Here is a 10,448-nt window from a genome sequence, read left to right on the forward strand (position 1 = left end):
GAAATATCAGACATGGGATCTTTAAAAATATGACAATGCCTTTCATTAAGCTTGTATAACAAGTGCATATATTTTTAAGTGTCTGTAATATACTGAGACAGATAGTGACATTTTGATCAACCCACATAGAAGAAATAATTTTTAAGCATTATGCTTACAGTCTTAGTATAAGAGTAAAGAAGCAAGACAATTTCTACTTGGAATAAACAAGTGCACAACAGAAGTGATCACTTCTTGCTCTCAGTGTTATCTCTGTTTTAACTTAAACAGTCCTTTAGCTCCACTTGGTGCAATTCTTATGTAGAAAAAGTGTATCACCTTTACCATAATCACTAATTCATTAAAGTTCAACAGTGAAAATGTTAACAGAGTATTTATTTACTTGAGGAGGCAATAGAAGAATTTATCTTTGCATCTCTGTACTTTAAAATTTTATTATGAATCCCTTTTATAAAGACAAAAGAGAAAAGACATACACAAGGTTTCTGGAGGAGAGGAGTACATTGGCATCATACTCTATAACTTTGAATATATATAGTATTAAAGATCTTTTTTTCTCTTGTAGGGAATTATGCTGGTCTATGACATCACAAATGAAAAGTCCTTTGACAATATTAAAAATTGGATAAGAAACATTGAAGAGGTATGTATGGAAAGACAATGATGACACCAGAGAAGAGTCCTGCTGGGTGCATACAAAGGGCTCTTTCTGTCTTCAGAAGAGGCAGCTGGGCTGCAGGGGCAGGGCAGGCCAGGCCCTCTCACTCTGAGGAGCACCATGGCCCGTGAGAGCGCCGGTGCTGCCATCAGGCTACTCTGCTGCACTGGGGGATGTGGACAGAGGAGCAGTTTCACAGAATTTTAAACTTGACCCAGATCTTGAAAATAATTTAAGCCAAGTCTCCATTTTACATATGAGAAAACTGAGGCCAGAAAGACTTGCCTATGATCAGAAAGCCTTTAAAAAGGAGAGCCAGAATTAAAACTTCTGACTCCCAGGTTCTGTCTGTTCCACTGTGCTGTTTGACTAGCAAAACTACATCTTTATTCCAGTAACTTATCATTTTGCCCTTCTGACATTTTCTCCATCTTAGATATTTGAAATTGGGTTTAATCCCAAGATGATACTAAGATTTTTTAAATGTCTTTGACATTTCAGAAAGAAATATGACTCTGAAACAATTCTGTACACATTTGTATTAACTTATATTAATTTACTTTTTATGTAGTTCACATTCCAGAATACCTTCCCCACTGGCTCACTCAGTCCCAATTTTTTTTTCTCCTTTGATCCAAACTGATATTTGGAAGCTTTGTTGTTAGATACCCATAAATTGTATTTCTGTTTGTTCATGTACAAAAAAAGAGACGTGAGAAGACCGCTGCCTTTGGGAAAAAAGTTTGCCCAGGCTCTTATGCTGTAGCTTTTCCCTTCCTCTCATCTTTTAGATTTTCCTCTGTGTCAGGCCTTGAGTTGAGTGAAGATTGTTTTTACTAAATTACTAAATTCACGGATATGTTTCTGACAGGTTAGGATTTGTCTGTTGAATAACTGTTTTTCTCAGGCTGTTTTTATAACATACTATTTTCTCCCTGCAGCATGCCTCTTCAGATGTTGAAAGAATGATCCTGGGTAACAAATGTGATATGAATGACAAAAGACAAGTGTCAAAAGAAAGAGGAGAGAAGGTAACTTGAACTGAATGCCCAAAAACTGGAATCTACTTACATTAAACATTTATTTTCTTAGTATTATTTAATTATTGACTTAAGTCTAAAAAATAGCTATATTTTAATCCTTTAAAAAACAAAGAGATGTGATCCATACTTGAATGGTATGAATTAGTAATCCAACTCTAGCTCTATATTCTGTGTAGTCATGACTCATTCCTGAAGAATTTGCTGTTTTCTGGGAGATACAATTTGGTCCTTTTTCAGATTCCTGCAGCTTAGAGTGCAGGGTATTTCTTCCATATCTGTGTGAACACCCAGTTTTGAAATTAAACTAATTTATTCTCTTTGAAAAAAAGTGATAGGATAGATGAAGTTTCAACAATAATCATTTTCCAGTTCATTCTTTTTTCTTAGACTGTTTTACTGCACATTAGATTTAGGTCATTACGGATAAAACCTTGTGACTCATCAAGCTATGGATGTCATTTATAGGCAATTCTCTATTTTGTGTCCTGCAAAGCAGAAGTGTTTTTTATATGTACATATTAACTTGTATGACATTTTCAAATTGGCTTAAACCCTTCAATTTTTAAGTCTTGGAATTTGGCTATGGTCTTTTTCTAGTGATGCATGTGAAATGTATTTTATTTTTTCTTCAATCTAACTGCAAACCTTTTCCTCATGAAGACATTCACTTAATCTTAGTGTTATAAATGAACTAGGAACTATTTGGGAGTAGATGGAAATATGGAAGAGTTCACAATTTGTCACATCATTAGAAACCAAAGCAATGAGTAGAACTTAGTATTTTAAGCTTTTAGTCTATTGTGATCAATTTGTTTTTTAAAAAATGAAAAGTCCATATAGTAACTTGGAGAATTATACTTTGGGAGCAAATAAAAGGAGTAAATTAATCCCAAATTAATGGTAGGTGTGTCTCTCTCATAGTTTTGCTTGTAAGTATATTAGAGAACTAGAAGAGAGTGGAAAAAAAGAGAAGTACTTAAATTGTGTTTTGAATGGAAGTGGTGCCATTTTACCACTTCCATTTAGGATAATTAAACTAGATATCTAAATTTTAAACACAATAGAAGAAAAGTTTGAGAACTACAGGAGTTCTGAACTAGATACTCTAACTTTGGGACTTGGAAAAACCTAAAAAACAGAAATCCTTTGTATATTTAATTGCACTGAATTCAGATGTTTCTGTTTGCCTTTCAGTTAGCGATTGACTATGGGATTAAATTCTTGGAGACAAGTGCGAAATCGAGTACCAATGTAGAAGAGGTAAAAAAGAAATGTTTGGTGACTTTTGTTTTGTGCTAACATTTTGCTTAGTTGCCTATTTTCAGGCACCACTCAAGGCCTTGCTATTTTCTCACTTAGTGAATGCCTTGTGAGCTCCACCTCCATTTCGTGACTTTAGTGCTTTTGACTTTTAATTGGACCTTGGTTGTTGAATTTCTAGCGCCCAACCTCCCTATGGGATATATTAAGCTGCTCCTTTAAGATTCACTGAACAGAAGGTAGAAGTTCAGTTTAAGATCAGTTTGCCCTTGTTTGGGAGGCTGGAAATCCTGCACTGGCTGCCCAAGCAGTGTCCTCTGCTCATTTATCATCTTTCATGCCATCCTATAGTCGCCTGTAGCAGGAGAGCCTTAATTACTTTCATGTTTATACTCTCTCAAAAGAATTAAACTGTTAGCTCATGAAACAGATTGTCTTAGTGTACATGTTTGAATTAGAGTAAGCATGTTACATTGTAATGCAGCGGCAGTTAGTAGAAATAAGTGTTTTAATCAAAGAGTAGTTTTAATAAATTTTCAGTAAGGTAGCTCTTAAAAAAACCAAATCATCTAAAGTCTTTTAAGAATAGATTTTCTTTACCAAGGGCAGAATTGTTGAAAATATTTTCCTTTTTAAAAATATTTTTTAAACTGATCATAAAAATAAAACATGTTATATGTGTTAATACATGTAATTCACAGTAATACTGATAGTTTCCTAAAGATTTTGATTTCTTAGGATATTCACTGTTCACCATAACATCATGGCTAAAAATTGAGACTTAAATGACTAACCAGTAGACACCAATCAGAAGTTTTTCTTTGTTTTAAATAACTACCACTCATTTTTTCAGGCGGGCTAATTGGTATTAGGAAACAGGAAGCCTCAGCTGATTTATTTACACATAGATAAGCAGAAAAATGCTTCCTTCTGCTTGCCATAAAAGCATTTCCTTCCATCAGAAAGAAGGGAGCATCTTAAAGTCAGCATTAATGGTTTAGACAGGAGAAAGTTCGCTGAGATAGCCCACATAGGATTGTTTCCACGGAATGAACTCTGTACCTGGCTTAATGGAGCAGGCTTTGGTCTCCTGTTAGTACCTGCAGTACCTGACCACACCTATGGCTTAGAGAGAGCATTGAGTTGTGGAACTAAAGAGCTGGGAATCACCCGAGCTGCTTTTTCTGGCCAGGTATTCTACAGAAGTTAGCAATTTTCTCAGAGTTTTAACTTGTTGTAGTTAGCGTCACCAAACCTAGGATGGGCTTATTTAGATGCTTTTTAGACTCATAGATGACCAGTGTGATGGTGAGACACTGACAATGAGTGATACTAGTAACCATATTGTTTCTGCTTGACTTGATTGGAAATAATTATTTTGCTGAACATTTTTGAGTTATCAGGAATGGTTGGGAACAAAGAGACTGACATAACAGTGAGTTTAGCATGGAGAAAACCAGAGAGCTTTTAGAGTCTTGGCTCTACAGAATCAAAGTAGGGATGATAGGTTTGAAAAATATTTGGTTTGGGTCAAGAGACACTTGGTATAAAATGTCACTGAGGTTAATCAGATTGGTCCTGCTTCTATTCGAACTGACTTCTACGGTGGGGAATTTGGCTGAGCTGTGGAAACTGTGAGGATTTTAGAGTGTTAAGACAGGGAAGATTATATATTCTCAGGTATACGAGTGAAAGCAATAGGTTTTAGAGTTACAGAATAATACATAATTATTCATTCATCTAGACCAGGCACCGTGCCTGCTCTGGGAGCCACTCCGCAGGTGTGGCTTGGATAGCGCCTCTGCCCCTCTCGTGTACTAAGGAAGCTGTCTGTAATCAACAATTAGGAGCTTGTGCCAGTATGTGCAGAAAATATTTGGTGAATGAATGAGTGAATGACAATTTAATAACCTTGGAAAACATAACTGTAAGACACAATATTCGTGCGTATACTGTGATTACAATTATGTTTTTTCTCAGTTAAAAACTTTAATGTATTTATATTTCATAATGAAATATTGAACAAATCCTATACTTTAAAAAATATAATAATGAAATTTTTGGTTTATCTTCAGGCATTTTTTATACTTGCACGAGATATAATGACAAAACTCAACAGAAAAATGGTTTGTATCACAATTTTAATTTTTGTTATGCTATTTTAAAAACTTTCTTATTTATGTTGCTTAAATTTGAAATGATCTCATTGATGAATCATTAGGACAACCTTGAAAGTTTGTTTTAGCCTAAGTCCTGAATGTAATTGTATACCTTATTTTACTAACTCTTCTTAGCTCTAACAGGATTGCCTATACCAGTATCTTAACATTGTTTCTACCATTACCCTTGAAACTTTACACTCCACCAGCTGTAATTTCTTTGAACTGGAAATAGGCACTTTCTATCTAGTATTAATTATTAATACGCAAAGGTGCTATCCTAAACACATTTTTCTCATTTTAATCCACCATTTCCAAAGAAACAGACAATATTGAAGCTTAAGTTAGTTCCCTTTCTAGTAAAATACTCTACTGAATGCACATTTATGGTCTGGTTTGATATTTTAATTTTTTATTTTTTAGGTAATTGGGGTCAAATCATGAAACTTTCATTTCCTTTGTATTTTTTTTTGTTTTTTTAGAATGACAGCAACTCATCGGGGGCAGGTGGGCCAGTGAAAATTACAGAAAACAGATCAAAGAAGACCAGTTTCTTCCGTTGTTCACTCCTTTGATGAACTCTTTCTGAGAGACTGCAGCACACTTAGAGGACCCTTTTCTGCTTCTCTGAAAGCACAGGTTCCCCCAGCCTCAGAGTCACAGCGCCCGGCTGCTGCTGAGAGCACCACTGAACCCAGACTTCTCAACACTGAATGCCAAGTGGGTTCCAGCCTCATGGCCTAGCAAGATAGCAGGCTCCTTTTTTCAAACATGGAAGCAATGAAGTGGAGACTCATGCAGGACCTAACTTGTTTTTTCTTTGTTTTATTGCCTGTTGCAGAAGCTGCTATCTTTCTTTTTCACTTTGCACGTCAATGCTAGCCTTTCCCTGTTAATAGCACAATCTTAGACTCGTATTTACATGCTTTTGTCTCATTAAGTTCTAGACAAATTTGGGCATTTGCAGATGTTTAAAAAAGGGTAGAATATTTAACGCGGAGGTTGATACACTAAAATTAAAGGACATTTGGCCTGGCTCATTTGGCCAAATATTACTGCATCAATAGCATTCATTTAAAGACTCTGATTTGTGATTTTATAAATAAGAAACATTAAATTCTGATAAAATTTATCTTAAAAATTCATAAAAATGCCCATCTGTTCAGCAGAGACCACAATTTATTTCTTCAGGTTTTTTAGAGATTGCTTCATTTCTGAACTTTTTGCCACAGAGTCTGGGTAGTTGAATAAATCACTTTTTCAATTGATTACCTCTGCCTAATCTATAGAAACTGCATTTGGAAGTCACCTTAATCTCACCTTTTCTAGAGGTGGTATGTGCTATTCTTATGTTTGATTACTAGTTGTAATTACTCAGTTATCTAAAACATAACATTGTTGTCTGTTTCTGACTTGACTTCTTGAGCTGAAATTTTACACAGGCAGGGAGATGTGCCTTTTAGGGTTTTCTTTCAGCGTCTATTTGTCATTCTGTCACATCAGCACGTGTAATATTTTTTTTCTTAGGTTCACTCCTTTGCTTGCTGGTTTAGTTGTAATACCCAATTCCTGCCACAATCTGTCTGTAAGAGTTAACGAGTTCGATTTAGATTTTAGTTCCCCAAACTCTTACCAATAGGGAAAGAAGATTAACTTGATATGGTAATGGTGAAAATAATTATTTTTGTTCTGTTTTTATTGGGACTTTTTAAAAAATAAAAATAATTAGACCTTGTGCAGCCTCTAGGAAAAGTCTTGCCTTTTCATTAGAGAAAATATGAGCAAGGTTTCAATTTTAAAACAGCCATTCTTGAATGTGTAGAACCCAGTTCCATCTGTTCAAGTTTGTTCTTATGGAACTTGGTCCAGTCGTTTGGGCCAAAGCCAACCACAAGCTTCTCTGCCTTTCTCACCAAACGCTGGTCCTGGGATACCTTTTGTAGATGTAACTGTCACATAAGAAAAAAAAAGGTATGTAATGTTAACTTGTGTGCCAAATTCAAATCATGAAGTCATTGCTATTATTCTAGCCTTCCGTATCAACACACAGAAGGGAGAAATAAAGAGGTAGTTAGGGAAGTAAATTCTGTTAATAATTATAGTCCCTGTTAGGCCTGTTTTGTTTCACAAAGGTTCCCATTGGGCTTGATAGTTAAGAATGGGAGATGAAAGTGGAAAGGGATTGCTTGTTAGCACAGAGAATTCTGCTTCAAATTAAGATGTATCCAAGGCTTGGACCACTCAACTTTTACTGCCCATTTGAAAACGTACACACAATTCAGTGGTAAGAAATACACCAGAACTATTTTTTATGCATACACTAAACTTACTGTTGATAGATTGCAGCCTCCTTGATTTTTTTTTTCTTTCTGCACTTACCTGTCGGCTTAAAAGTACCTGTTGGTGTTCCAGTATAACTAGTAGTTCCTTGATTGAAAGTTGATTGTATGTCTGCCATCTTAAAATTAGGTACATTTCTGGAAAGAAAAAATACTTTCTTAGAAACATTTTGTACTAATTTTCTTAAAAAGATCATAGCAGTTAAGTTTTCTGGATGGTAACAAAGTACTTTCTAAAAGACAAGTGCTATGACACCATGTATGAATGTAATTCTCTTAGTAATTTACCTCTGACTATTTGGTGTCTTAACACTTTGGTTTATATCTCAGGGGTTGTCTACAAACCAAAACTGACGTATTCTGTGGTTAGCTTTTAAAAAAACCAGTGCTTTGCTTTTGTTTTTTTCCTTCTCTCTTCTTTTGTCTTATATGGGTTAATAACTAGTCTCCATGAACTTCCCTTTGAAAGAGCCTGTAAAAGTTAGATGAGTCCAAAAGTGTTCTTTGAAGTAGCAGCAAATTGGGGGTATATGCTCTGTTATATAGAAATAAATTGTCCTTGCTATTTTCTTACATTTAGCTTTGCTAAATTGTATATAATTTGAGCTAAGACCATAGGAAATTCACTTTCTGCATGGTAAAATGACCCAATAAATAGCTCACTTTGCTTAACAATGTACATATAGTGCATTATTTTTTCTATTTGTAGATGAATTTAGTGGCAGATAATTGTCTGTTCCCTGCTGAAACTGAAGAAATCTAGTTTTGTGTGAACATTTTTTGTTGTCTTATGGATAAGGTACATGAAGATCTTTGCAGCAGTATTAGTGGTTCAGTGGCTGCACTTTATTATCAGTGTGGTAATTTTTGACAATGATTGGACTAGACCCTTTCAAATAGAGTCTGAGGGTATCAGACAGTGAAAATGTGCTGTAACTAAGTAGCATGTAAAACAGTTGACGTAAAATGTTTCACTGGGAATTTATTTTAGCTATACTTTATTTCAGACAGATTATGGGAAAATAATCCACCTGGGCATCAGTTAGGAGATGCTGCAGGGTTTATTACTATTTACACAAACATTTTGTGCAGTCTTTGTTATCAATTTTCGGAAAACTATATGCTCTTTACTTTGAAGGACTATTTTTTAATTATACCTCATCTAGCTAACTAGTATTCTAATACCTGGTAGAAAAACAGTGAGCCAGCCTTTATGCATCCAGTACAATTTAGATTGTATGTTTTGTTTTGAACTAAAGGCATCATTGGGAAAAGTAGGAGGTAGTTTAGTTTAGAATCGAACATACATGTCATATCTAATAGCTTAAAAAAAGTATTATCTCCCTATCTCCATTATTAATAAATTTAGCTGTGCAATATAGATAAATGTTTGCAGAAATTCCTAAATAAGGGACTATAACTCCATTTAACAGGTTCTGAATGCTGAGAATCTGTATTAAGGCTTATAAAGTTTTTTCCTGTGGACAGTAAGTGATACATTTAAGCAGACTTTCTTTTCTAGTTCATGATTTAGATTATTTAAAATAAATTTAATTCTTAATCTTTAAAGATGAGCTTCTAAGCTTAAATATGAAAACAGCATTTCATTATGTTGGTTTACTTATCTCAGATTTTAAGCCCTCATTTCTGCTATTGGGCTTCTTAGAATTTTTCTTTTAACAGAAAAAACATTCCTTTTTCCTTCTTATTATATCCAAAGACAGGGGGAAAAAGAATGTCTAAAAATGAAATTCCTTGTCCTAGAGAGACCTAGAGGGACAGGATATACTAATAAAATTTCAAATGCTAGCACAATTTTATAGTAGAAGCAGTCTTTCTTTTAGACTAATAAAATTAATGGATGTCATGTTCACTTATGAAAAAAATCTTGATGAAATTTACAGAAATGATAATTAGCAATTATTTTAGGGATATTTTCAAATTTTACTTCAATTTTTGGAATGCTTGTGCCATATGCAATTGCATTTCTTATTGCCAAGAACTAATAGAACTTCTTGTTTCACTTTCTACCTTTTTTTAAAATGTGAATTATTACAGTTCATTCCTATGGCCTTACAGATGGGTTTTATTTTATTTGTCTGTAGCTGATGCTGCAGTTCCTTTAATGCAAAATACCATATATTTGACTAAAATAATGTCCCTAATGGGAAATACCTAGTTTTTCCATAGAGTTATCCTACTATGTATGTTTCCGCAATTTTATTTTTGCTCCAACAGCTTAATGTGAAAAGCTCCTGCAGATAAAATGGACCTGTTATGTGGTTAATCTTGTTTAAGCCAATTCATTAACTGTGTACTGATACTGATGATGCTGTGGGGTTTTTTTTAAAAAAAGGATTTTATTCCAAGTGAACTTTTTTTACAATAATGTTCATCTAAAATAAAAACTACGTAATGAAAATATTCATGACTCTCTGAAATGGATTGCACATTTTAAAAATGTTTCTTCCAGTTTTCTGGGTGTGTTACTCAAACCATGGTAGACTTAAAGTATTTTAACAAATCTGTGTGTAATTTAGAGTTGTTTAAAGACTTAGAAAAATGGTGAGATCTCTTGCTCATATTTAGTTCAGAACACACTAAGGTTCTGTTATAGAGCTACAGCCTTAAATTGATCTTCCTTTCCTTCTTAGTCCTTGAAAATTTAGTTCCTGTTGCTAGTTTTCATTTCTGAATGACACGGTTCAGGGCCCCAGCCTTACCCAGGTTCTACCATGGTACTTACGCGTGTTCCCAGTCACAGCGTTGCCTGTTCATCCCCACGGCCATTCTGAACCTTCGCTATTCTCAACCTTCCTACCTCCTTCCTTTGACTCTTGGTAAACAAGCGCATCTTTCATCTCCTGCCACACAGAGAAGAGCATCAGCCTAAAACCTCCCTCCCCAGCGTGGAGCCCCCCGGGGGCTGGCTGCTCTACTCCTCCCCTCATCCTCACCTCCTTCCTCTTGCAGTGGAGGGGGTCCTCCT

The 10,448-nt window shown here is 34.9% G+C and overlaps 1 protein-coding gene across 1 annotated transcript in view; it reads left to right on the plus strand.

Moving 5' to 3' along the window:
* The window catches only part of RAB8B (RAB8B, member RAS oncogene family), a 56,314-nt gene extending 46,431 nt beyond the window's left edge, over positions 1 to 9,883 (plus strand). The window contains exons 4-8 of the mRNA XM_036903083.2: positions 566 to 643; positions 1,600 to 1,689; positions 2,896 to 2,961; positions 5,037 to 5,087; positions 5,603 to 9,883. Coding sequence (XP_036758978.1) covers positions 566 to 643; positions 1,600 to 1,689; positions 2,896 to 2,961; positions 5,037 to 5,087; positions 5,603 to 5,695 — 378 coding nt within the window. The 3' untranslated portion in view covers positions 5,696 to 9,883. The remainder of the gene's footprint in view (positions 1 to 565; positions 644 to 1,599; positions 1,690 to 2,895; positions 2,962 to 5,036; positions 5,088 to 5,602) is intronic.
* Positions 9,884 to 10,448: the final 565 nt, after the last annotated feature.

This window comes from Manis pentadactyla, chromosome 11, assembly GCF_030020395.1.
Source record: "Manis pentadactyla isolate mManPen7 chromosome 11, mManPen7.hap1, whole genome shotgun sequence".
NCBI classification, from domain to species: domain Eukaryota; kingdom Metazoa; phylum Chordata; class Mammalia; order Pholidota; family Manidae; genus Manis; species Manis pentadactyla.